This window comes from Diorhabda carinulata, chromosome 2 (assembly GCF_026250575.1).
Source record: "Diorhabda carinulata isolate Delta chromosome 2, icDioCari1.1, whole genome shotgun sequence".
In the NCBI taxonomy this organism is placed as follows: Eukaryota; Metazoa; Arthropoda; class Insecta; order Coleoptera; family Chrysomelidae; genus Diorhabda; species Diorhabda carinulata.
Window position 1 is genome coordinate 36,688,552 of NC_079461.1, and position 27,776 is coordinate 36,716,327.

General features: G+C 32.4%; 4 protein-coding genes across 7 annotated transcripts in view; 2 read left to right on the forward strand and 2 right to left on the reverse strand.

The window, feature by feature from the left end:
* The window catches only part of LOC130903381 (transforming growth factor-beta-induced protein ig-h3), a 58,528-nt gene extending 45,393 nt beyond the window's left edge, over positions 1-13,135 (forward strand). The window contains exons 2-6 of the mRNA XM_057815447.1: positions 1,487-1,744; positions 1,956-2,219; positions 7,972-8,181; positions 8,260-8,745; positions 9,908-13,135. Of these exons, the coding sequence (XP_057671430.1) occupies positions 1,487-1,744; positions 1,956-2,219; positions 7,972-8,181; positions 8,260-8,745; positions 9,908-10,218 (1,529 nt within the window). The 3' untranslated portion in view covers positions 10,219-13,135. The remainder of the gene's footprint in view (positions 1-1,486; positions 1,745-1,955; positions 2,220-7,971; positions 8,182-8,259; positions 8,746-9,907) is intronic.
* A 2,187-nt stretch (positions 13,136-15,322) lies between these two features.
* LOC130903395 (PITH domain-containing protein GA19395) lies at positions 15,323-16,829 on the reverse strand. The gene is made up of 4 exons (XM_057815463.1): positions 16,174-16,829; positions 15,951-16,072; positions 15,789-15,893; positions 15,323-15,677 (listed from the first exon to the last, which is right to left on the reverse strand). The coding sequence occupies exons 1-4, from the start codon at positions 16,354-16,356 to the stop codon at positions 15,461-15,463; spliced, it is 627 nt and encodes a 208-aa protein (XP_057671446.1). The 5' UTR covers positions 16,357-16,829; the 3' UTR covers positions 15,323-15,460.
* A 941-nt stretch (positions 16,830-17,770) lies between these two features.
* On the reverse strand, positions 17,771-25,929 carry LOC130903399 (solute carrier family 66 member 2). 3 transcript variants are annotated; one of them, XM_057815465.1, is made up of 5 exons: positions 25,540-25,929; positions 25,346-25,482; positions 24,808-24,873; positions 21,322-21,538; positions 17,771-20,388 (listed from the first exon to the last, which is right to left on the reverse strand). In XM_057815465.1, the coding sequence occupies exons 1-5, from the start codon at positions 25,740-25,742 to the stop codon at positions 20,196-20,198; spliced, it is 816 nt and encodes a 271-aa protein (XP_057671448.1). In that variant the 5' UTR covers positions 25,743-25,929; the 3' UTR covers positions 17,771-20,195. The 3 variants fall into 3 exon arrangements, with proteins under 3 accessions (XP_057671448.1, XP_057671450.1, XP_057671451.1); XM_057815467.1 differs by lacking the exon at positions 24,808-24,873 and having other exon boundaries at positions 25,540-25,925; XM_057815468.1 differs by lacking the exons at positions 17,771-20,388; positions 21,322-21,538; positions 24,808-24,873 and adding an exon at positions 21,959-22,080 and having other exon boundaries at positions 25,540-25,852.
* Positions 25,875-27,445, forward strand: LOC130903400 (mitochondrial import inner membrane translocase subunit Tim21). Of its 2 annotated transcripts, XM_057815470.1 has the most exons (4): positions 25,875-26,080; positions 26,371-26,629; positions 26,697-26,931; positions 27,213-27,445. In XM_057815470.1, the coding sequence occupies exons 1-4, from the start codon at positions 26,056-26,058 to the stop codon at positions 27,351-27,353; spliced, it is 660 nt and encodes a 219-aa protein (XP_057671453.1). In that variant the 5' UTR covers positions 25,875-26,055; the 3' UTR covers positions 27,354-27,445. The 2 variants fall into 2 exon arrangements, with proteins under 2 accessions (XP_057671453.1, XP_057671452.1); XM_057815469.1 differs by lacking the exon at positions 25,875-26,080 and having other exon boundaries at positions 26,171-26,629.
* The last annotated feature ends 331 nt before the right edge of the window (positions 27,446-27,776 follow it).

A 27,776-nucleotide genomic window follows, 5' to 3' on the forward strand; every position in this document is an offset into this window, starting at 1 on the left:
TTTCTCTCTCTATTTTAATACTTTCACACCAACCTCTGAATCTCCCCAAAAGTAAGAAGTCCCTTACCATCATAGCCGTCGCAATGGGTTTTTTGTAATTAATAAAATATTATTATTGCTTTTGAATACTTTACTTTAAGTATTGGAATATAGTTTTCAAAGGTTGACATATTGAATATACAGTTTTGTAAACGTTTCTGTGATAAACACTGCGCTAGAAATGCAGTTGTATATTGGGAATTTTCTTTTATACTGAAACTTGTCAATAACAATTTAAGTGTACCCTCTTGCAAAATGTACCTAATTATCATTTTTCTCAGGTATATACTATAAAGGGCGTGAAATATTTACCTGTCAACATCATTCCTTTTTTAAAATACCCCAAAGGAATTGTTTCGGCGTCACAAGAGGGCAGATGACAGACCTGACAGGACCTCGTCCTACTACAAGAAGAAGAAGAAGAAGAAGAAGAAGAAGAAGAAGAATTGTTTTGGCCGATTAGTAAACATATTTGGAAATTTGAAATTTCTTAGAAAATAAATGTTGGATTTATTTACAAAGGTTTGATAGAATAAAATAATAAATTGTTCTAAAATGTGACGACGGCTATGGTGGCCAGGGGAGTGATTAATTTATTACTCTACACTCTTTCCGAATGGAATTTAAAAAAAACTAATTTTAAAACAAAAGACAAAACAGAAAAGAAATAAATATAATTAATTATAGCTTTTGTATACAATAGGATTAGTATTTAAGAGAGCACATACACGCATAGTGTGTAATAGTCTTGACTTCTAACAAGTACAGTAATCAGATTATTGAAACCACTTTATTTATTTATATTTTATGTTAATAAATAGTTTTCAGTACTTCGTTGTCTGTCATCGTTGAGCTATGTAATCAATTGTGCATCAATGATTCCTTCTCTTTCTCAAGAAAACATTCCAAATAACCAATTTCAGTTTGTATATCATTATTACTTTGACCTTGACCGCCACCAAATCCTCTCAATTGAAAATCCGAGATCATTCCGTGTCTTTCAATAAACTTATGGGATGAGTAGACTCAATCAATTATTACACAATTTAATTTTATAAAAATATACATTTTTCATAGTCAAAAAGTTGCGTTTTGGTTGGACCACCCTTTATTAAATTAACTCGTCTTCTCGAAGACATCGTCATTGTCGCCTTCGAGTGCAATTCTGTGTGAAATTATCAAACGATAACTCATTGTGATGAGGCTAAGGGGGTCTGCATTTGATGTGAATTTGAATCCTAACATGCATTATACGGTACAGTTGATATCTTGACGTAATGAATTAAGACATCCTCGTGTTTTTGACTGATAAAATGATTGATGCGAATCGGAAAGAGTCGCGACGTTCCGTATTGAGATTTTCTTATAAACTAATTAAATTTTCGGAGATTGAAGAAATTATATACGCCTCATATTCTTTATTGCTTGATTTATATTTTATTTACAGATGAACCTTTCACTATCTTCGCTCCTCAGAATTCAGCAACAAAACGAGCTGAAAAACTGCTTCAGCAACCGGAACTCATCAAGAAACTGTTACTGGATCACGTAGTTCTAGGTTCTCTCATTGATCTCACGAATATAACTTCAGATACAACTTTAACAACGTTATCAGGAAAAAGTGTTACCGTTAGAATATTTAAGGAACACGATCTCAAAGCTAACGATGCTAACGTAGTAGAAAGAAGAGTTGCAGTACCAAATGGTAAGTTGTATAAAAATAATAATAATAATAACCGTCTGTGGAAGATCTTTGTCCGCCACTGTCTTAGTAAGTGGCCGATGTAACCACTGAATAAAAATAAAACGACAACAAAATACACCAAAGCAATTTACTTTTTTGAAGCCTTTCAAACGGCACTACTACCTAATAACAAAAACGCGATATTCAATTAACTTTTTTCCTTCTTCTGCAGGTTTGTTAGTAATCTTAGACGGTTACTTGTTCGCTGAAGAACAAGAAACAAAACAAAATAACGCTTCGGCGCTTCCAACGGCCCAAGAAAAACTGATGGACGTTTCGGCAACTTTCTCTTCGACTTCGAACGAAAATAGCAAGAATCAATCGAACGCCACATTCGTGGAAAACATTATGGAAGTGTTGTCGTTTCTCAAGAGTGGCGTTAGGGTTTTTCAGCACTTCTTATCGCGATCTAACGTTTCTAACTTACTACAACAAGGTACGTAATTGAAATGCGATCTGATTTATTTTATTTATCGACTCCTGAATATATTTTCGTACTTTATTTAGGATCTAGAATATTTTATTCTACAGAGTAATTCAATACCATATTTATTAGACTAAAAAAAGATTTTTTCACGTTTCCCACGAATCTTCTATAACTAGAAAACTCACAAAGTCAATCTTGGAATTGGAATTAATAAACTGCTGCTTCTTGTACCTTGTGTTTCTTTAGCTTGACGAATAACCAAAAATAGTGCATGGCCAAATCGGATGAATGGGGTGGATGTTCAATTACTGTTGTACATTATTTTCAAAAATAAAAATTTTGTGCAATATACAACACCAACTCGCGAGTAACTGTGTTGTAACTTTAAAAAATGGATTTATAACTTTCTTTACCAACTTTTGCATTTTTGCTATTATTGGTAAATCTTCTTGGATAGATATAATATAGATCTTTACTTTTATATCTTATATTGAGAGATTTGAGCTGTAGAACTTTACAATTTACCCCAAAAGAATGCGTGAAAATGGATTTTAGTTAATAAGATACCAAATTAGCTTTGAATACAAAAGAACCGGCAAAAAATAGAGATTTACTCAACTCAGATTTCATCCAGTTCACTAAAAACGTTTCTAGGGAGCTCCTCCAAACACAGCTTGGTTTTCAAGTCTTCAAAAAAAGAAAAGATAGGGAAAAATTGATATTTGCACGCAACTAAATTTGAGAATTCTACCAGATTAAAAGTTAGTTTTCAAAATTCTTGTACCAGTTTGAAGGTGATTTAAATTTCTAATAAACGCGAATACAAAAATGTTTTTTATCTACCTAGCAGGGAAATAATTAAAATACTAATACTTTTAATGGAAATCCAAAAGGAAAATCATGAAAGCATATGTGGTATCCAATAAGGAACCATTTTCCCCATATGAAGATGATTATGTTGCGGATTCAACACCCAAAGTTGCTTCAACGGGGCTTCTTAAATAAATATGTCATTTTCCAAATGTTTCCAAGAGTAACTGAAGAACAAGGCTTACCAGCATCATCGCTCTTCTTCCAAATTCGCTATACCAGTGAAAAGCAGCTGCTCGTGAAGGACTTTAACCACCAAATGCGCATTGTCGCCATTGCAAACTTTGCTGTGTTATTTATTTATTATTAATTACTAAAATTATTCTTATTTAAATGAATAAAGAAAAGGTATCATCATAAGCAGCTGACTTATATAACAAAATAATTATTTCGAAGCTGGTAGTTATATAGTTGTATTTCAAAATGCGGCGTTGCCAGCGTTCCTTCCTCTAGTTTCATGGCAACTTAAAAGATAGAGAGTAGCCCTCGTATAAGTATATTTTTTTTTTCGATATTATTCACGAATAATATAAATGAATGATTATTCATAAAAAATCGTCTTGAATGTAAAAGAAACTTTCACAGCCCTCAAAATTTTGAAAGTTTCTCGAAGCTCATCCACGCAATATAATCCAGAAGGCTTTATATCTTTCCAACACACTTTATCGCCGGAAACAGGTTGGAAAGTTCTTTGAGAATAGACTCTAAACATAAACCATGAAATAAACTTAAAGGGCTAGTAGGTAGATGGTAGAGTCGATTTTTACTAACAGCACGTTCGCGAGAAACATTATGGAAGCGATTTTATTTCTCGTCGACGACATCAACACTTCTTATCGAGATCTAACGGTTTCAAGTAGGTACATCGAAAGCGCTAACTGAAATTTAATCAGATTTTTATTTAAACAGTTCTCACTGAGGTTTACTTTTTGTACCTAATTTACAGGGTAGGTCATTTACAACAGAAGAGAATGTCATTTTTTGTCTATTCTTATCCTATAATATAAATCTTGCCACTAATTTTGTGGTTGATGATTTATGACATCTCAGCAATTTGCTTTCAATCAACAACATCATTTAAACTAGCTCACTAACTCAAACGGAAATGTCAAAAGTTTCTACATTGATGCCATTCTTACAGCAATATACCAAGGATGTTATTTTCTGGAACAATCCCCAAACTGTACGAAAAGCTTTTTCCTAGAACCGAGTACTCTAGAAGAATTATTTTCATATTTAATATCAAGCTTTTCGCGGTTCTTTTCAACGAGGACTCTGCAGCGAAGTCTAGCTTGAGATTGGCACGTTCAAAAATTTTCAATTGATTTTAAATAGTTCCTCGTCTCCTTTTATTCTACGGTTGATACATCTTCGGCCATCTCTTCGGGCTCCATCCTCATCACATGTCGAGAGTAGTTGTTTAGTCTGTATTCTTGGTGAAATCGTGTATTTCGACCTGCTCTTCGTGCTATATCTTCATTCCGTATTTGCCCTGCTCTGGATATCTTCTTAAAAAGTCAATTTCCACAGCCTCTATAATTTTCTCCTAGCCAGCACTCATATCCATACGTTAAAATAGGCTCCAAAGCAATGAGTTTAGAAATTGTGTAGCTTTTTTGACTTGTTGCACTTTATTTATATTCAAACCTCATTTTGCATATTCGCCGTTCAACTTTGTTAAGCATTTATCCTCTATCTCAATTCCCATTCCCGCAATTTTAGTTCTCCAATTACACAGGGCGAATACCAAAATGGTTTTGATAGGGTATCTCCAAACTTGACTACACCTTTTGACTTTTTGTATATGCTCGAACCAAAACATTGCCGAGTACCGTTTCGTAGGCCGTTTCGAGATCAACAAATACGAAGTGTGTGAGTGAATTTCTAGCTTTACGTAAATCATCCTTCGAATTCGTACGGCTTTAATAGAGGTAACCAAAAAAATCCACTTCAGCTTGAAAATAACAACGCAAATACAGGAAATGCAATAAAAAGCGTTCCTTAAAACGACAAAGCTACATTTTCTCAAGATAGATCTCTTATAATTATCTTTTTGTTCTCGACTTCAACTTTTTTTAGCGTCGCTTTTTTTTATAACCTAATTTCTCGACGGCTAAAAGAATAGCAGATAAAAAACAATTTGTACGTTTTAACGCGATATTAATTTGCCCTTGTAGGACCAGAAAGAGCGAGATAACTTTAGTATAATGGATATTAATTAAGATAAAAAGGACTTAAGTTGATGAGATAACCAGAATAGAATTATTTTATTTCCAAATACATTACCGAGATCAGTTATTTGATTATATAACTTTTCGGTATTAATTGCGTAAATATTTGGATCTTTCCTTTCATATAATTCGAATCTGTATTTGCATCGACATTTCCTTACTAATTCTATTAATTATATCCGTTCAATCGTCCTAGAATGAAGACAATGTTGATGAATTCCCGGAAGTTTTAGATGCTTGTCAAAGTTCTCTGGAATCCTTTATGATAACTTTAATAATCAAAGATCCCTTTCCTATTTCGAAGATGAATGTAATCTAAAGAAAAGAAAGCTGGAAAAATGATCAAACTTCATATTTTTGACTAAATCTTGAATTTGTAAACGACTCGTTGCGACAAGTTGGTAGACTGCCAAATGTCTTCATTGGTTCGTTTCTAGCGTACCTCAAAACAAAAATAAAAAATATCCTCTTGGATCATCATCCATATTTGGCTTGAGTGTGGACTAACCTCTTATCGCCTTCCAGTCGTTTCGTTCCGTGTAGGTTTTTCGGGCACGAGTCAAAGAAAGTGGCGGCATGAATAAATAGATCAAATCGAGAGTGTGGTCGCTTCGGCTCGCCTCTAGGAGGCGTCTTGCAAGACTCTAGATCGGGCACGATGAATTTAAATTCGAGATACGTAATGTTGGAATAAAATTAAGTGGTTAGACTGAATTTATTCCAGTTGAATTATAATTGAATGTTAAAGATACTGGGATAGTTTTTAGCTGGTTGTTTACAACCGATTTAATGTTTTTTAACGTCACAAAGAATTTAAAATTTAATGACTCACGACAGATGAATAATAATATTGAGAAACCACAAAAACGGTTTCGGAGATCAAGAATTTAATGATAAAATTACCAATTTTTCTTCATATATAGTTTAATATGAATGATTCTTTTCCGGTTTCTTCCAAGAACTGGTTGAAATGCGCCGTTCCATTCTCTGATACTGATATTTAAAAATCCAACTTTCCAATTTTTACTTCCGCAAAAGGTTTATTGAAACTAATTTCGTACAAATCTTTCTCATCATCAATACATCAAATTTGGGTGACGTTCTGAACGTAGCAACATTTCTCTCAAAATTTTCATCGATTTTTGCTTTTTGTTGCATGATTCTTCTTCCGTTCACTCTCGTTCTTTTGAAAATGCCTTAAGCCAACGAAATACCTCGTGAAATGGCTACGATTTTGCAAAATGCGCCAAAAAATTATTATCTGCATAATCCGAAAAATGTAGTCGAAAATATCATAATTATATTATTTTAAAGCTCGGATCGGAATCAAGGCGTTCGCAAATAAGCATGTCGCGGTTTTTGTAATTACGCCTATTGTTTTTTTTTTGTTAGTTGAATGTGAGAAAAGCGAATCAAAGACAAATTGATGACTATCCTGCAGTTTTATGTGATTATTGGAAAAACGATGAGACGAAAACGGAAAACGACGTTCGGGAAGAAGTAAAGCAATAACAAGAGCAGCTGGTAGGAAATCCGTCGAAGCTGAGGCAATTTCATTACTGAAAATTACTTGTAGAGCACGAGACAAACAATCTTTTTTTATTATCACTTGAGCGAACCGGCGACATCTTGTTAATTCTACCAAAAAAAAAAAAAGATGAACGTATTTTAATTCGAATAGCTTGTTCCGAGAATTTCGTAAAGTGACATTTTGTTAAATTACTTTTTTTTCAAGTGCTTTGAACGATAAAATTTAGAATTGAGTTTGAATAAGTCACTAACAAGAGTATATAATGAGAAATAACCAATAAAACAAGCGTAACATCAAGAAACATTTATTAATTACTTGACCTAGAAAATTGATTTAAATTATTGCTTTGGAGTAACACCTAATAACATAAAAAGCAGGAATTTACTTTGTAATTTGAAAACTTATCGCCGTAGATTGAAATATTTCGATTCAAATATGTTTGTACCTACTCACACTTTGATAAGGACAGTTTTGGTTTGAAAAAATACATTGTGTACTCTCCTTATTTCTAATTCGAGACCCGGAGGACTATATTATGATTTGATATGTTCTGGATAAATATTTTGAATGTCCTAAGCAAAATTTTCTATCTAACCGACAGATCTTTATTATCGCTTTCAAAATACGATTCTTTTCGAGCCAATACAAGCATGTTTCCAAATTTTTGTAAGCTTGGGCTGGAAGGGTAATCAGCTGGCTGGCTTCCTCGAAGCAGATTGAAGAGTTTCGAAAAAATCTAAATCTAGCAAATACGATGGCTGAGCCAAAAAAATCATACACAACCACCTGAAATATGACAACCCATTATCGTAATGGGAAACCCGTTAATTTTCTACCCACAAATTCTATCGTTTTCAATGAATTGCGTCACGTAGATGCTTCAGAACGTTGTTAAGTATCTCTTTTGAGATCTCTTCTTGACGTTGTTTTTGCAAAAGATTCAGGTCTTTTGGTACGAGTCTAACAAGCTTCAAATCCAAAACATTAACCAAAATATGTTGATTCGATCGATAAGAAACATTGAGGGTATCTGCATTTTCTAACATGCCAATTTTAGAGCATCATATCTTCATACAATCTTCCTTTGTGTCCAACAACTGATTGTATTAATTTCAATGTATCGTTTCAGAGGAAGAATACACGGTTTTTATACCAACCGATCACGCCTTTCAGCGGTGGCATCCAATCGACTGGGGTTTCTATCCCTTCAGTGTTCCGGAATTTACCGAAAGCGTTATTGTTAACCACTTCGTAAAGGGAAGATTGAAACAGGATTTGATAAAAGATGGGGAAATCGTGAAAACTATAGGTGGAAAGGAGATTGTTTTTAGGAAAACTCGTAGGTATTTTTTATATTGAAAGATTTATTTTCGGAATAAATAATATCAAAAAAGTATTTGTGATTTTTTGGTTTTAGCAAATTTAACAGTGAACGGTGCTATGTTAGTTAAAGGAGACACGCCAGTAGCCAGAGGTAACATTATGTTTATAGGTGAAGTCTTGTTCGTTACCGAATCGATAGTTTCCAAACTACATCAACAACACAAAGACAAAGAAACGCCACCATTATTGGCATTCCCATGGTTCGGAGCACAATTTTTATCTCACGCTTTTTTAGCGTTGGAAAGGGACAAAAGATTTACGCATATCACCAGATTTTTGAATCTTGCTGATTTAGCGCCGCACGTGTCCGGAACCGGTTACACGTTTTTCGTTCCAACGGATATCGCATTCGAGAAAATAGGATTGGATAGGATGCCAGATAATTATTTATCGACTGGAGACGGTTTGCAAATATTACTCAATCATTTCGTCAAAGGAAGATTGTACGACAGAGATTTGACAGATGGGGTTCGGTTGGAATCTTTGGGAAACAAAACCATCACAGTCAAAAGGACAAAAGGTAAAAGTTTATTCCATTTTTGCTAAAATCGAGACTTTTTAAATGGAAATAATCCATTACCATAAATATTTCTACCAGAAATATCCGTGATTGAGAGATTTTAAACAATTTTTGATTATCATAATGTCGCCTACTTCGAAATTTGATCATTTTGATATTGGTATTATAAGACGTCTTCTAGTCCTGGTTAGCAAACAACGCATTTTCCTTTTTCCGATCCTGGTTTGGAAAAAACACCCTTTTCTTCTCCTGGTCCTGGTTTGCAAAGGATGTCCTTTCATTCTTCTGTTTCCTCTTTTATTGCGATATTTCAAATAGAACACCCTGTATATTAATACGTTTTTGAAATCTACGTAATATTTTAGTATACTTTTGTCTAAAAACTTTTTTCGAAAAATGCATACTTTTTGAGTTATTAATTTTTTTGTAAAAAATTTGACCTTTCCAGACACTTATAAATTATTTTTTTACGAGGACACCCTCAAAGATATGAAAATGGTTTCTATTAGGTTGCTTTTAACAAGGTCAGACGTATTTGAATCTATGTTGAGAAATTTTTCATTTTATACCGGGTGTGTATAAAAAGTGTTCAAAGTTTAAATAAAATTTAGACCACAACTGCATCTCTAAAAAGTTACAGAAAACATTTAATAATATCTGGATACATGAATTTGCCTTATTTTTCACCCCTGAATGCATTAAAATAGAAAAAACCAGGTGGTTTTATTTAAGAAATTTGATATTTATGAAGTTAAACTTTGAACACTTTTTATACACGCCCTGTATGAAATGGAAAATTTTTCAACATAGATTCAAATACGTCTGACCTCATTAAAAGCAACCGAATAGAAACCATTTTTACAACTTTAAGTATATTCTCGTAAAAAAATTATTTATAAAAGTCTGCAACGATCAAATTTTTTATAAAATAATAACTCAAAAAAGATGCATTCTTCGAAAAAAGTGTTTAGACAAAATTATACTAAAATTTCACGTAGATTTCAAAAATGTATTAATACACAGGGTGTTCAGAAACGTAGGAATGATTTTACCATAAGTATTTCGCCATTTATACAGATAGTTTTAACTCGTCATGGGACACCCTGTATATATAGAAATCCGGTTTTGAACACATGAAATGTTGATATTTTATTTTTTTTAGAAGAAGTATACGTGAACGAAGCAAAAATAGTGGAAAGTGAAGTTTTCGTCTACAACTTAGGAACGATGTACTATATAGACACGGTATTGTTTATGACAATTAACACGCTTCCTCAAACTAGTACTTCGACAGAATCAACGTCATCCCGAGCTCCCGCTTGGACCACAGCGGCGTTTGTTGAGAAAATTCCAGAAGAAATAGCCGAGGAAACTGGTTCCATGCCGGATGTATTATTCGCCGATGGATTTAATAACGATAATGAAACTGAGATCGCAAGTACTACCCTTGATAGTACCAGTACAGTAAAATAATGTTGTGTATAGGTTGCTGAACTATTTTTATTAGTAAATTCGTTTAATTTGTTCCAAAAAAAATGCTTTTATTTAATAAAATATTGACTAAAATCGTCGTTGGTTTTCAGAAAAATAACCAAACTGTATTAGTTTTTTGTGAATAAGTAGTGGGGATGCGCTGTGTATCATTATTAATATTTTAAATAACTTTTTTGGTTCGTTATTTGAATAGATTTGTAGTGACGTCAAGTTTGAGGTCTCTAAAAACACGAATAAAAAATTATTCATTCATTTTTGAAATGACTTAAGCTATAAATTTATTTTTTTTTTTTCAATTTTCTAACGTTCTTCATATTATTTGATATTCGATTTCAATTATTATAGACTAGACCATTTTTGTAGCTTGTGGATAATGTTAAACGCTTTCTCTACATCCAAAAAGCAGCATATATATAGCGAGTATTTTTACTGTCCGACTGTAAGGATATGATATTGAACACCTTCACAATAAGTACTCTGTAATTCATTTAGTTGAAGAATCTTTCCAAAAAATTTGAACACTGAACTTAATATCGTAATACTCTTATAGCTTGGACAATCTGTATTATCTACTTGCTTATGTAAAGGTAATAAATCCCATTTAATCTTTATTCTATATCAGATATGAAATCTAGTAAATGAAAAAGTTTATTTCTTATTTCTTTGATGTTATTTCATCATGACCTACGGATTTTCTTTTCCAAATTAGTAAGTCGTCTTCGACGTATATTTCCTCCGGTTGTTAGGCCGCAATTTTTAGGTTTCTGTATTGAGTCCAAGTGGAGATTTAGCGAAGTACTTCCTAGGCTACAGTCCCGGGATCTTTACAAAAGAATAGCCATTACAATTAATACTTTTTTAGACGACATTTATTATAAAACTTGTATGAAAAAAATTTTTATTTTATTTGGACACCATTCCTTTTTTGCCCCAAAGTCTCCAGATATCTGCTTGACATTACTTTTCGTCATTCGCCTATCTCAACTTTAATTTTTTTCTTTTATCTCAGCTAAAAAATTTATTCTTATACTACATAGCTTTTATTAATATAAGTATTTTGATTTTATACCAATAAATATACAGTATAATCATTGGCATGGCTGCTGAGATACTTTTGATGGCCCGGGGTAGAATTTGGACCCGAGTTCATCCCCTTGGAAAAATCTACAAAATCAGGAAAAAAAACTAACAAAAAATGCAATATAATCTAAAATAAATAACACACAATATTTGTTACACAGCTACGTTCGAAATAAGTAATTTTTGCTCCACAAAACCATTTAATTTATAACTTATAAACATTTTGGTAAGTAAAATGTTTAATTGAACTATTAATTTGACTATCGGTTATAGTACTTGTAAACGAAATATTTGAACTATTTTTAAACTAATTAGTCATTCAAAAAATAAAAATAAACATAAGATAAAACAATCTTAAACCTCATACCATTACAAATTAATGTATGTTTAATAATTAACAAGCTTTTCCATCAAAAATTTCAAATTAAAACTTTTTTTTCTACCCTTTATTCTAGCAGAATCGTCAATGATGTTGAATGATAATTCTTCAGCTGTTCCATGTTTAACGCTGAGTAACCTCAAATGATTCATTATCAATGATAATTGGCTCGTTCACATCAATGGTGAATGAAATGTGTCCTCTAACAAAAAGTTTGGTCTTCCATTAGATCATCCTTGCTAAGATCTGACTCTCAACACTCAATTTCGCGATTATTAAATCAATGAGGCCTGAAGAAATGTATGAATAAAAAAAATTAGGTCTTCAAATGAATTCAAATTCTTTTAAATTGAAAGATAACTACGGAAATGAAATCATTCAAACTTTCTCACTACTTCTAAAAATCTGCTTTTTCAAATTACTCACATATTTTTTGTTGTGATGAAATAGTTTAAGAAACGTTTCAAATAATCAACAAAATAAAAATTATTTCGTTATAATGATTGATGTACGGCGTATTATAAGTAAATTTATTTTATCATTAAAATAGTGTAACCGAGAAAGTAATCAACTATATTTTAAATAATAAAAAAACAATATCTAAATAACATGAATATAATATATATTATGTACATATGATGATACTTCAGTTATTCTAGTTACGTATTATTAATTTTAGAATTAATTATTTATATTTAGAAGAAGAAAAAAACAATGACTGATGAATGTTTAGAACAATTTGCAAATATTTTGTAAATCGGTTTATATTTCTATATAAAAATTAATGTTTGTTATCATAGTTAATAGATTAAATCGGTGGGAGTTCGTAAATGGACAAACAGGTACATTTGTACGATATTTATAAGTGAAATTTTCTTTTGTAAACTGTCATTGAAAACAAATGTGAATCCTGATTCACAGTATTTCTTCTTGCTGTTCAATGTATATCAATTTTTTTGTTTCAATTGATGCGTTTACCGCAAAACCACTTTTCTTAAGGCGCCTCTGGAGATTCACCATCACCAGCTTATTTATCAATATTTTTTATTAAAAATTTTGTCCGACATACTTTAAAAGTTGTACAATAATATGTAATCAAATTTAATAAAATTGTATTACTCACGTCGCCGCAAAAAAATCACGAAAATATGCTTTTTTCCATTTTTAAAACCTTACTCAAAATTATAACATGTTTAACCTACCTGAATTTTCATTGACAATTTTCCACTGTAGATAAATGTTGTGTAATTCTATTTAAAAAATAAATGTTTACTTTAGGATGAAGATATATATATATATATATTCCCAATACTCTAGTACAAAAATTTTCATTCTCGCTTATTTTTTTTATTAACATTTTCTTCTAACCTTACGTTTCATCAAGTCTACTTTGTACATTTTATATTTGAATTATTTAATAAAGTTCTTAAAAGTAAACTGTCGTTATTTATTTCATTAGTTCAATGTTTCCAGGAAATGAGACCAAACGAAACATTTATTTTTTCATTAATAGGGTTGAGTTAATATTAAAGACATGTATACAGACACTCTTTGTATTTCTTCTTCTTTTTCTTCTTCTTCTTCTACTTCTTGGAGATCTGTCGATCTGTTAATTCTGAAGCTGCCTCTGCATCTTTTCCTGAGAGATGGATTGCCAACTATCTTTCCACCTTTTAGGTGGACTCCCGGGAGGCCTTGAGCCGGGCGGGTTGTTTTCTAGGACTATTCTCGGAAGTCTGTTCTCGTCCATCCGTCTTACATGGTTGTATTTCTTCAAATAGTACAATTCAACTCTCAAGGCGCTCTCTATCTTTAATATTAACTCTATGGGTCAGAGGCGCCATCTTGGCATCATTACAAATTACAAACATTCCAGTCTAGTAAAGATTCAAGCATATTAGGAAAGCTTCTCCCGCGCTGCTTTTTATTTATGGTATTTTATGGTGCCATTGATTTCGACCTATAACGATAAAACGCCGCGTTTCGTCCGGAGTATTCACGTGCTGTTCACGCACTGATCATTGTTTTGGTTTACTATTTTCGTTTGATAAATACACTTTAATCACGAGTAAGGATGTGGGTTTTGCGGTCAAAGATAATATAAAATCTCCGGAAATTTGACGAAAATTACTCAAGCAATTGTGGTGGTGGCGCCTCAAAAAAGTATTAAGGATGAAAATGTAAGCGCTGTAGAAAACATGATTTTAAGAAAGCGAATCGGTACTTTACACGATATGGTTGAAAAATTGGATATCAGCGTGGATAAATCATTCATGAACGGCTCACAATTTCAGCCAGATGGTACCAAAACTCAGATTTGAGCAGAACTTTACACGCTTAAACGCGTTTTCTGCAGCGGTATGAAGAAAAATGAGAAACCCCACGATATTGGAAAGGTGTTTTGGGAAATGATTTTCTCACTGAACAAGGAACTATAAACGCGGAGTATTATAATAACCTCTTAAAAAAAACACGTGGAAAGCTGTCTACAGATCAAAACGACGCGATATTCCAATCCATAATGCGATATTGCTGCAAAGCAACTCTAGACGGTGGAAACGTTGAGATAGAGATTCGTTGGAAAATTTTTTCGTAAAGGAAATTTTTTATATGAGGAAAGTTTGTTAGAGATACTCCTCTGCAGAGCTGGGGTTATGGAGGTTGCAAGGGGTAGTGCTTGCTTCTTGATTTGGGGATATATTTTTTTCTTAATTCAAATGGAGGTGAACGGTTAGAGCTGCAACTGTATTATTCCCTATCGTCGACCATTTGGCTAGTGAACCTGTTCACCAGGTTACAGGGACACTGTAGAAAACCCGCAACATCGACGATATGGAAACGTTGAACGAATTAAGTTGGAAAATACTGTAACACCCTCCTTATAGTCCCGATTTATCGCGTTGGGACTATTATTTATCTGGTCCATTGAAATAGGTACTTGATGAACTGCGATTTGAAAGCAAAAGTATGATGAAGAGTATATAGAAAAAATTTCTTCTCAATAATAAAATTTTCTTATATTTTATATTTGAACCACCCTCGTACTATAACAAACTTACTTCAGACGTACGTCTGTATTCCGAAATCAACGCGCGGGGAGTTTAATTCCACCATTTTGAATTAAAATTATGAATAATAAAAAAAAAAAGAGTTTCGTCTACGGATGAATGCAAAACAGGGCATTCCACCACCCCTTGTCGTTCCGACATGTCTTCATCATGTTGAACGTCGCGGTTTCGCGCGTAGTCTCCTTCCTCTCCCCAAAGTTTTATGGAAAATTCTCGATCATCTCTTCTTGTTAAGGGTTAGCTATGGTGATTATACAAATATACACCCTTGTCTTCACGTTTGTTTGGTGTGTGCCTTAGGTAAACCCTTTCTAACCAACCTTTAGGCGAAAAGATAAATTGAGTCTTTTTTTTAAACCTTTTCTGGACTCTAAAACCAGGGGTTTCCACGTTTTTGCTGATTGACAAACTTTACAGATGACAACCTTCAACTTAATACTGATTTTCCACCCACCCTGAGGCTTAATACCAAATCCCATAATTGTAACTTAAACAATGTTTTCCATCTCTATTTTTCACCTCGTATATTAAACTATTAGTAGAAAAAAAAGTCACATAATTCAAAATCTGTTTATTCACTTATGTTATTGAAAAAAAATTTGACACATTTTTTTAAGAAAAAAAATTTTTTTCTATGGATACGACAATTAGACATTCACAGCCAAATAATATTTAGTCTTATGAAACGGCAAAATTATTGACCACCTAATTGACCTGCAGAAAATTCAGTTAAAGGATTTTTGTGATCTTGTGGCATCGGTCTTGCCTCGTATGTACAAATTGTCACACCGTGATGATGTGCTTCGAAATATTCCCCTTTTAGACCTATGTAGTAAATTTTGGTTGAACTCGCTCCAAAATTACTAGGAAAATGTAACGTTAGATGATTTACGTTATTAAAAGTCACAACCCTATAAAAAAACAATTTATTAATATTACATTTAAAAAAAAACATCTACTACTAAGTTTTAACTTATTTTAAACGAAAAATTATTGTATTACATTCCATACATTGTACTTACTTTGTTACATATTCGGCGATTCCATTGGTATCGTGAACCAATTCGAATTCTTGATCAGCTGTACAACTAGTATCATCAAAAGTCATAGATGGACGATTCTTGAACCTGCGCAAATAATTTATAAAAAAAAACTATATTATATTATAAGTAAACCTAACTTACAGTCTCATTTTAGAAGGATGTGTATCTGAATCTTCTCCTATAACTTTTATAGCTTTTAATTTAATGTTTCCGACAAATGGAATATTGAACAATAATTCTTCATCTGCGTCAGATTCTACGAACTGTTATTTGACATAAATAAACATTTTATTAATTTCGTAACAATAAGAAAGCAATATTATATTTAAAAGTATATGTAACTGTCAAAAATACAAATGTTTACCATTTCGAAGTTCAATCGTTCTTCCCATGGTTTAAATACGGTTTTTCCAGATCCTTCAGTAGTTTCATTTAAACATTCCAAATTTTCTGTATCTATTTTATTATATAAACTGTAATGAATTCCGATTTCATCCGATTCAAGATGATGAGATGAATCTCCACAACACTTACCGTGCGGCGCCATGATTTGTTTATTAATGTTAATGTAAACTTCACTAATAGAACAATGTAATTTCGTCTTCTTTTTTTAATAACTTTTCATAGAAAAAGCTATTATTTGCCAAGGACTTTTTCACACAGCACAGGACGGTCTACTTAATCAAATCTGTCAGACTGTCTTCTGACGTCAGAAGTTACATGACATTACCTCTCTTTATTATGTAAATAAAATGTGAGTAGGTTCTTAAGTTGGGAAAAAATTGTAAGCGCAACTTGAGAAACGAACCTAAAAAATTAAAACGGATCCACTCAAAAGAAACAAAGACATTAATTGTACTTAATATGACCTTGCCTCTTGACAATATAATCAAGGTGAAAGCTTTCATATAATGGCTACACGCTTGCTGTAATTTGTGACGTCACAAAACTAGATTAATGAAAGCAGATCGTCCTATGAGTTGTGTCATAGTCATCGGTTATTTGCTACAATAAGAATTAAATTAAATAAATCATCATGACTTTTTTCCTAGCATCGGTTACGATTAATGATAAGATTGACAAAAAAATTTAATATTTCCAGTCGAAGCAATGTTAATATTAAAACAAAAAATTGTATTTTGTGTTGCCTACCCACTAGTGAAAAAATTGTCAGAGCAACAAACTTTGAATTAACATACTGAAAACTTTTATTACAACTGAAAAGTCGTAGAAAAAATATTTTTTAATGGTCGTATTGATACCCAACTTAAACATTCATACGAAAAATTCGTTTTTCAACAAATAACTATTATAAATTAGTTGTGAGTGTGATTTTTTTATACTGAAACAATTCTAGTTTTAGAGAATAAATGACAATGGTTAACGTTACGTTTTGGATAATAACGTGTATATAGTTACTTCTTGAGTGAACAATCACGAATAGAATTATTAATCAATATACTTGTCTGTCATATTCTTCCAGTGATCACGGTCTAACGCTCGACGTCTCCACCCACTCACACCTAGCTCCCAAAGATCCTCTTCGACATCATCCAGTCATCGTTTGCGCGGTCACCCAGGCGTTCACCGACCCTCTGGCTTCTGCAGATACGCTTTGCGCACCACCCGTATCTCAGACATAAGCTCAAAGTGGTCTAGCCATCTGAGTCTAGCCCCCTTGACTTTTGTCACCAGGCTGGGGTCTTCAAAGAGCCGGTAGAGCTCGGTGTTTGTAGGATCCTTCGTTCCCAAATATTTACCAGCTGTTCAACACCAAGGTCTCGTTTTCCAAATATGTATCATTAAAGGACAATGTTTTCCTTTGTGGAAATTCGTTGTGAACCTTATTTTATGGTCAAACCTCTTATATTAAATGTTTTTTTTTCGATAATTTTTTCCATTATAGTTCTGTTAGAAAAAGAAAATTGTGGGAAAATATGCGTACTATTTAAACAATGAAATGATCAAAAAAAATATTTATTTTTAAATATTGAAAGTATTATTTTCAAACAGATGAAATATAAATTTTTTTTAAAGATATTAAGTTTAGCATATTCAATATTTTATTTTTTAAAACAAAAATAACAACTACATTAAAAAAAAAACATAATCGCCAACTTTGGAACTTATAAAGAATACCCTGTAGATACAACCTGTTTTCATATTTATATACACACGACTTAGGGTTGGTTTATCTTAAATTGAAAAGAAAAAACAAACAAATAGTTGATTATATTGCTTAATAAGAGGCTGAAGAACCTTATTGCCTTAAATCTATTCAGCTAACAATACTCAAGAATTTTTAAAGCGATCAGAAGTTCGAAGTTGAAGGAGTTAAGACCCAGTCACACGTCACGGCACCGCGCGGCGAGTAAATTTCAAACCAAACAGTGACGATGACGTGCATGTGCAGGCATTTTAAAACTATTATTAATTGAAGAAAAATACATTGTTAATTATTTTTTTTGTTCAGTAGAATATGAATTTAATATTCCTGAAGAAAAGATACGACTGTATCGACAATTACTTTTGTGACTTAGGACCCTTATACACGTAACGACACCGCGCGGTTAGTGAATTGGAGACCGTTAATATAAACGTTAGTAAATCGGAATGCCATGGAAAAACAGTTTTAGTTATGGCACAATTTGAGTAGCATCAAAAATTAGGAAAACTTCATAGTTACGATGAAATATAATGCAGACAACTTCTCGGTAATGATTTAATATCGTTGAAGGAATTAAGACACAGTCACACGTCACGGTACCGCGCGGCTAGTAAATTGCAAACCGGACGGTTAATTTTTATGATTATAACGTACTACCTAAACGAACATTATCAATAATTTTCCTATCGAAGATATCAAGGAAAATTTTGAGATTTATTTCGAATTTTTGGTACTGTTACGTGTGTTTCAACCTTTACACGATCAATTTCGATCCCAAAATAAATCACAAACTTCAATGGTTGCTTTTGATCCAATTGATGATTTCAAAGAAAATTTTGATATTCATGCGAATTTCTCCGTAGTACCGTCGATTTACTGTTCGGTTACGTGTGTTTCCACCTTTATATGTTTAATTTTTATCCCATAGTCAACGACAAATTCAAATTTTTGCTTTAGAAAACAAAAATTTTGACGACATCTGTGATTGAAATGAAAATTTTGAGATTAATTTTAAATTTTCATGTAGTACCGTCGATTTGCAATCCACTCACGTGTTTCCACTTCTATACATTTAATTTCCATCCAGAGTCAACGAACAACTCAAATTACGTGTTTTTCCCCTTTAAACCTTCAATTTTCATCCCAGATTCTCCCAAAAAAATTCCAATTGTCGATTTTGGGAACAATTTAACTACTTATTTCAAATTTCGCGTGCCGTCACGTGTGAAGCCCCCTTTATAGATTAAATTTTTATCTAAGATTGAAGCACCATCTCAAAAAAATCGATTTGGGGAATAATTTTGATCGAATCGATAACACCAAACAAAATGTTAAGACTTTTTGATCCAATTTTGAGACTTATTTCAAATTTTCTTGTTGTGTCGTCAATTTACGGTCCGGTTATGTGTGATTCCGCCTTTAAATATAAAATTTCCATTAAAGATTCGACCAAAAAATTTCAATTGTCGATTTTGAAAACAATTTTGAGACTGATTTCAAATTTTCTTGTTGTGGCGTCAATTTACGTTCCGGTTACGTGTGTTTCCGCCTTTACACGTCAAATTTCCTTACCAGATGCCACCCCAAAATCAAATTGTCGCTTTAGGAAACAACAATTTCAACGCTATCGATGTCATTAAAAAGATTTATATCAAATGTTCGACATAGTTTAGACGACTTGCGGTGCCGTTACGTGTGTTTCCCCCTTTTTACATTTAATTTTCCAATCCAAGATAAAAGCACAAACTCAAATTATCGCTTTTTTATATTAGGAAGAACGCAATTAGCGAAAGGAAGCCAGAATAATAAAACGAAATTTTTGTTCCGGAAATAGGTAAACGTCATAACGTATGCCTGTGGATAAGTTTGTTGACTTTATTTTTAGCGCGTTCTTTATAAGAGACGCGTTTCATAACACCGTTCACCCCCAATCTCTCTACGTTATTAACAATATCTACAATACTATCTCTACTAACAGCCTTACTAGAATTAGAATAAAAATGTTCTTTATGCACCTCGACGTTAGCGGTACAATTAAATTTTTCCTCGGCGGTATTGATACCCGTATCGGCACTAGAGTCGCTGTTATTTACCGATTCACTTAGTTCGGTGTCGCCGTTAACTTTTTTATCGATTTTATTATCGTTAATGATGCCCGCTACTGCGGGATTGTTGATTTCTTTGTTGATTTTCTCGCCCTGCGTCCATATGATAACTACTCAATCGATCCGATGCGGCGTCGGTCGCGGTGGATCGATATTACCGCGGTAAATGAAAACTTGAAGTAATATCAGTAAGTCTACCGTTACTTGCACCGAACCGCATATCCAAAATTGCAACGGAGCGTCGCGCAATAAAAAATACGAAGTTTTAAATATGTCTCCGCAAGTCCACATCACCACCATACTGATGCTAGAAATAAATCATAATCAATCGAGGATTTTTATCCGATGGATTTCGTACAGAAGTCGGCATAAGTCAAGCAACAAATTTACAAAAATGCAGCGTCGTCAAAAGAAATTACAAAAGGGAACTGTGAGTGTTCAAATCGATGCCCATTTTGAACAATGAATTTACGGCAACGTTTCTCGTCGGAAAGACGGCGAAACTGACCTTCAAATTCTTCCTTAATGGCATTTACGAATATCGTGATTCTTTTACAAAAACGCGGTCCTTCAGAAAGCCCCGCAGGGAAAAATCACAAGGTGACAGGTCACATGACAGCGCGGGCCACTCAACGAATCCTCGTTTGCCTATCTAGTATTCAAAATGAACACTAAGGTTATTCCTATACACATAACGCGTAGTACGACGGATGTTCGCGAGTGTTGAATCGCTGTACATCTGCCCACGTAAATCTTCTTCGGGCATTCCCAGAAAACTTTATTCCTCCAAAAATACGGATACCTGCTAACTCACACATACACCACACAGGTTTAATTCTTCTTCAATAAAGACATGTGGATTCTGGTCGTTCCAGTACACGCATTTATTCAGCTACATCCGACCACAAAATGGATTGTTGGTACCGCGAATCAACCTGACTGCATCCGAGGTACCACTCGCAAAATTCGATAATGCATTGGTTCGACTGATCAACTAACACCAGCGCCACTGTTTCCATATTTTCGTAAGTTACTTTAGGTACAGGTCGTCCAGATCGCGGTGCGTCGGCAACAGAACCCGTTTTTAAGTACGTATTCCGCATTGTTGAACGACTTGATAGCGGTAGTTCGGAAATTGTTGTTGAAACAAAAGCACAACTGTCTGAAACACGAAAAGATTCGACAGCGTTGCCAGTCTTATGAGCGTTGCCTGACTTTTACCGACCTCTTTATTACATACCTCATCCCTTCCGTCGATTTATTTCTATAATTTTTAATTAATTGAGGCATTCCTAACATAGCCTCGGTGAACAACGCCAAAAATCCAACGGTTTCGACAAATATTAAATAATCTATGAATATGTACATCAATAATGACGTAGCAATCGTGAAAATCAACATACAATCCAGATACGATTGAAAATCTGACCAATTCCAAAAGTACTTGGCATCAAAATCTAGAAACAAAATTGAAACGTACATTTTCTTATTTTACTCTCGAATATTCGACTCTCATAAATAGTGTGACAAAAAAAAGCCTTGATATTTGAAATATATCCCATCGTATTCTATGGTTCGAAACCAAACGTTCAGCAAGATCTTTGAAACGTTGGCCAAACCATTTTTTGGGTTTACGAAGTGTGGCTATTTGGTAACGAAACTAGCACTGCTACAAACAAAGTACGCATGCGCCAAAAGTAAGCGACTGTCACTTGTTTAGCTTCTTTCGAGTACTATTTCTGTAGACAAACCAGTATAGCCGTTTCCTTCTTTTGTAATAGGGGATGTTTTTCGTTTTGTCGTAATCAACGGATTGTTCTGAAACTTGGAAAAACTAATAATTTATTGAAACCAAGTACGCATGCGCCAAAAGTAAGCGACTGTCACTTGTTTAGCTTCTTTCGAGTACTATTTCTGTAGACAAACCAGTATAGCCGTTTCCTTCTTTTGTAATAGGGGATGTTTTTCGTTTTGTCGTAATCAACGGATTGTTCTGAAACTTGGAAAAACTAATAATTTATTGAAACCATTGTACGGCATGAATTTTTGTCGCCTTCACGTGTTTAGAAGACGCCGAAACGTCAAAATTTCAGTCAGTCAAAAGGTTTGTACAACATCTCATTGTAAGACCACCATATCCGCCGGATCTTGCACCGGGCAAACAAGTTTTGAGTCCCTTGAAGCGATGAAAGAAAAAGCAGAGCGCGTTCTGAAGAAACTGACAGAAAAAGACTTCCTGCACTGTATGAAGCAATGGAAAATTCGCATGGAGCGATGTAGGGGTAGAGGAAGGGTATACATTGAAGGTGATAATAAATGAATATACATATAATATCAAAATAAAAATTTTATATCACCAGTCTCGTTATTCAATAGCCACACCTCGTAGATACAAAAAATCGCACCAATCATTGAATTTTTATAATAAAAAGTTAGAAAGAATAATTAACTTTTCTAATAATCAATGATTATTTAAATTTTATAATAGAGACTGTATCCCAGTTGAATATATACACAGTGTGTCATATAAAGAGAGATACAGAGCAAGAGTCGTATAGGGAACGCAAAATATGATCACTTCTTATTAACCCCCAAGAATGGTTCAATTGTCTTCTACTTATTACTCAATCCCCTTAACCGTCTCATAATTGATATTTTCAAGTTAAAGTGTTACAAAGAAATAAATTTTTCTGAAATTTTAGACTCTACTTAGACTCCCTACAACTTCTTAGGGGTGTAACTTGGTATAGATAAAATTTACCCTCATATTTTGCAACGCCCTATACGCCTCTGCTCTGTGTTGATTCTTATTCGAGACACTCTGTATAGTTAAATTATCATTACTTCCAAAATTATCAATAATGAAATAATAGTGTTCTTTTTTGTGTATTATTAATATTTATACGTTAATTAGTATAATTTATAATTATAAAAATTATTATTACAAAATATTTATCGAGAAAATTTCGTCAGATATATTTGTTTAAAAACATTTCTAGTAGTACAATTGAACCTCAATTACCACAATCGTTTATTTGAATTTGGTAATTATCACTTACTATACTTTGACCCCCCAAGTTAATTTTATAAATACAAATTAGAAATATGTACAGAAAAATTGACAAAATCAATTAAAACATAATAAATTTCTTGCTATGATAAAGTATACTAGAGGAAATGGAAAAGTATATTTGTTTCCACCCTTTTATAGACCTTTGAGTCCTATAAATGAATATGACCTAATAGAATTAGGGCTCGACTTTGATTCTGATTCTATTTTAAGATCTCTGACCTTTGTATTAAATATATCGCAGATAAAAGCTATGAGTAATTATTATTATTGATAACTACGATATTTGTTATTTTGTTAAAAATAAAATCGAATTGTACGGTTATTAAAAACATAAATTCCATATTTATCTATGAAAAAAATAGTAAAAGTCGAAGATAACTTCAAATATTATGATCAAATTGTTACACAGCATAAATAAATAACTTTTAATCTATTGTAAATTAGGCAAAGTTACGAAATAATAATTTGGAAATTTTTAATCCAAATATTTGTAGCAAGATACTAAAGGAACTATAATAGCAAACTGACACACGAAAGTATGAGACGTATCAGTTGAAATGGATTCAAAAAATTAGGTCATCATATTTTTTGATGGCACCTCGTATGTATACCGGCTAATATCAAAGGCAGATTTGACGTAGTATAACAACAGCGTTTATAAAATTTGAAGCTAAATATGTGCAGGGTCGTCACTAACGTAGTAATAAAAATGATACAACTTTTAGACACAAACATACGAGGATTAGTTGAAAAGTTTTCCACCTGAACCTAAAAATGATACAACTTTTCAACTAAATTTGGATAATTTCATTCATTTTGTACGGATATTGTTGTTTGATAATCACTCGAGAAAATTTTGTGAGTTACAGTTTTTGGGTAGAAGCATACGAGGATCGTTTTAAAAAATTCCGACCTCGATAAGATGGTATAATTTTTCAAGCGGTAATCGGAAGTTATCGTCTTCAGAGACTGAAGATAAACTATGCCATTGATCATAAGAGAACTCTTTTTGTAATTTTTAATTTATCATAAACCATTAACTACATATTTAGCAAAATCCATATTGTAAAAAGTTTGAAGCGCTATAATTAAAAAACTATGAGATTTACAAAAAAAAGTTTCAGATAAAAAAGATGGCAAAAATTTTTATGTATAAAAATGATTTGCACTATTTTTGTCATACAATGCGCGTTTCACGAGATATTCGATAAAACTTATTTTTCAAGATGGCGCCTGACGCAGGCGCTCCCCTATGACACCCACTTGGATTTAAATTCAAGGGACAACACTGAATATATTCCAAAAAAAAATCCGTTATCTAGATCTTTGGAAAAAAAGTGCCCGGCGCCTTGTTTACTTTTTTTAGGTCAAAAACTTTTCATACTACCCTCGTAGAAGTACAAGTACAAATTTTATGAAATTTTCATGCGATGGAGGCTCAAAGAAACCCAGACTAGAATTAAATGGAAAGTTATCCTAAGAAAAACAAAATTTAGCCTATAATGATAGGAAACATAATTCCCCAGAAAATTTTTAGAAAGCAAATAAGCAGACATGACAATATTTGAACTATGTGATTAATAGTGATACTATGCATTACATTAAGTGTTAGTATTAAATAATAACAAGCTAAAGGGTGCAAGCCTAAATTACCACTTATACTGCACGAGGAACTACGAGGTTTTGAATTAAGCAATCTCTGTACTTCCTGAGGTTTTGCTGTCAAAAATAATTAAGGAAATTCAGTAACTATGTACAAAATAATAAAAAGCACTGTTATGGATAAAGGATAAAGCAAAATCATAAAACTTAAAAAGCATAAAAAACTGTATTTTTACTCAAATTTTCTAATAAAATGTAGTTATTATTGTTAATTTATATGGAAAAGAAAAATTTTATAGCTTATTTCACAAAATGATGACTATTAAGACAATTATAACACACAAAATTTAGTTATAAACTAGTTTTTACAACTACAACTCATATTTATTATGTAAATAATCACACATATAAAAATATTAAAACATTACTACAAAAAGTCTAATAAAGAATGAGAAACTGTTTAAATGGAAATAAAGTAGTTACACAATTAAAAAAAATGTATTAATAGTAATAATTAGATTTCTAATAATATTCAGTACAGGCATTTTTATTGATTATTGATTAGATTCTATAAATACTTGAAACTTACCTGTGAAAATCCTTTGCCTAGCCTGAAGTAACTGATTTCTATTTCTTACCCTAACGCACAAATGAATCATGAGAAACATAGTGAAATTCATTATTACGCTCTGAATCAAAAGAGGATATTCAAAATGCCTTCCAAACCTTAAAATTCATACAATTAAATGAACCCGCGAGAATATAATATAGAAAAACACTTACCAGAACATTATTCTTAACGTATTAGCTATTAGAAGTGCGAGACACACTAACAAAGAGAATCCCTCTGCATCTTTTGTTTTTCGTATCTGTCTGTATTGGGGTATGTAAGGGATGACACCACCTATAATCATAGCTCCTGCACTTACCCAGCCAACAACTGTTCCTACAGTTAAAGATAATTCGTCTGATATTACCCAATCCATTTTTGATTCAATTCTTTAAACAGGGAATAAATTTAACATTGTCTAGTCACTATTTATGTCACTTAGCAGGTGGCTGACAGATTGCTACAATGCACAAAATGTCAAATGCCAGGATAAAAAGAACCGAATTTTGATTAGATGCATAAAAGTCATGCGTGTGGCATAACCTTTGTTTAGCATAGTACTCTCCGTGTACATAATAGAGCAAGTATATACTATTGCTATATTAATGATCTATGGTTAATGTCATTGAAGTGAATCTACAGAAAACAATTTCTATTATAAATATTGGAGTCAAATTTACTAAATAGTGATGTATAAATCATTAAACACACTTGGTGCGTACTTCAAATCAATTTAATTTTGTCAATTTTATTAATCTGTAGTTCAAACGGCAATATTAATAAAAAAAGAAGATGTAGTAGGGACATTTAAGGTTAGAAAGTGTCAAAATTCCGGATATAATTTTCAATATCGAAATTTATATTTTAATTTTAGTATGATGTTCTGTATAGTTTCTCGATCACAAGGACAATAAAAGTCTCATCAATATTGAATATTCAAATGTTCCAATATTTATTTTATTAAAAAATAATGTTGCCGATCAAATTAGTACAAACAATTTTAGGAAGAAACTACAGAGCAGCTTTAAAATTACAACGCCCTATAATCTATCGAATGGTATCAGTAAGATGTCAATCAACTCAAGAAAAAGGAGGTAGTCTTACTACATCATCTTCAAAGGCAGAACTAGATACAAATGTAAAACCCTTAGGAGAAAAAGTGAAAGAAACTACGAAGACTGTATCTTATTTAGGAGTTATTGCTTTTGGATTAGTAGTAACAGGAAGTTTATTTTATGCAGTATTCAATGAATTGTTTTCAAGGTATTCGCTTTATGAGGAAATTTTGATATAAAAATTAGATTTGTTGAAATGTACATTTCTATTTTAGCAAAAGTCCGAATAATATTTATTCAAAAGCTGTTAAAAAGTGTTTAGCTGATACTAGAGTAGAAGATAAGTTAGGTAAACCAATTACTGCTTATGGAGAACAAACCAGAAGGGGTAGGAGACAGCACGTTTCCCATGTTATTTATACAGGAAAAGATGGTAGACCACATTTAAGGATGAAATTTCATTTAAAAGGCTCGTTTCACTCAGGGACAGTTAATTTGGATATGGTCGAGGTAAAATATTTTTTGTTCATAGTTCTTCTAAAGCAAGTGCATACAAAAAAGAATAAAAAATCATAATTTAAACACTTTTCAATAAGGACCCCACTCAATCCTTATAGAAATTGAATAACTAAAGCCAAAATATTCTGATAAAGACTGAAAGTAGTCAAAACGTCAAAATTTTTATCTATCTTTAAAAAATTATTAGAAAAAACTAATTTTTTAACAGAAGAGACTTAAAATCAAGAAGAATCAAATTTTTATACACTACTAATTGAAGAATTCATTTTCAGAATGATGCCGGTGATTATGAATACAGATATATGTATTTGCAAGTCGATGACATGCTTAAAAATGTAATTGTTTTAGAAGACAATAGACACAATTCAAGTCCTACGGAAACTGTAACTTCGTTTGAAGAAATTACTTATTAATTTCAAAAAGTCTCATTTTAATTTGTTTTGTTGAATTTGTAATGAGTTTATTGTTAAAACTGGAGTGACTGCAATATAATCTTCTATATTAATATTGGTATTTTTTTTATTAAATGAAATTTGGAAAAAAAACTTGTGTTTTATTACACAATCTAACAGATTTAAATAGAAATAAAGGTGTTAAATTGGAATTTTTGAAACCACTAAACACACTGTTTACAATATCACCAGGACACCAACACTCACATTTACACAGTGTTATGTGCGTTTCTATAACCAAATTATCTCAAAGAAAACTTAATAACTTAACCAACCTAAATGTACCGAATTATTCCACCGTATTCCCTTTGGAAAAAATCTCACATTTATTCCCTAACCAATAAAAATCAGAGAGGAATACGCATTTTGTCCTTAATCAAACTA

Excerpts from the sequence above, each read along its gene's own strand:
- LOC130903395 (XM_057815463.1), bottom strand. The coding sequence starts at position 16,356 with ATGGCGCCGCACGGTAAGTGTTGTGGAGATTCATCTCATCATCTTGAA. Across the intron at positions 16,073-16,173 it reads AACGATTGAACTTCGAAATG|TTCGTAGAATCTGACGCAGA; the intron begins GTAAACATTTGT and ends GTCAAATAACAG. Across the intron at positions 15,678-15,788 it reads ATCGCCGAATATGTAACAAA|GGTTGTGACTTTTAATAACG; the intron begins GTAAGTACAATG and ends GTTTTTTTATAG.
- LOC130903399 (XM_057815465.1), bottom strand. The coding sequence starts at position 25,742 with ATGGATTGGGTAATATCAGACGAATTATCTTTAACTGTAGGAACAGTT. Across the intron at positions 24,874-25,345 it reads TAGGCAAAGGATTTTCACAG|CAAAACCTCAGGAAGTACAG; the intron begins GTAAGTTTCAAG and ends TATTTTTGACAG. Across the intron at positions 21,539-24,807 it reads TTCCTCGTGCAGTATAAGTG|ATTTTGATGCCAAGTACTTT; the intron begins GTAATTTAGGCT and ends TTTTGTTTCTAG.
- LOC130903400 (XM_057815469.1), top strand. The coding sequence starts at position 26,337 with ATGTTGCCGATCAAATTAGTACAAACAATTTTAGGAAGAAACTACAGA. Across the intron at positions 26,630-26,696 it reads TTCAATGAATTGTTTTCAAG|CAAAAGTCCGAATAATATTT; the intron begins GTATTCGCTTTA and ends TTTCTATTTTAG. Across the intron at positions 26,932-27,212 it reads TTAATTTGGATATGGTCGAG|AATGATGCCGGTGATTATGA; the intron begins GTAAAATATTTT and ends ATTCATTTTCAG.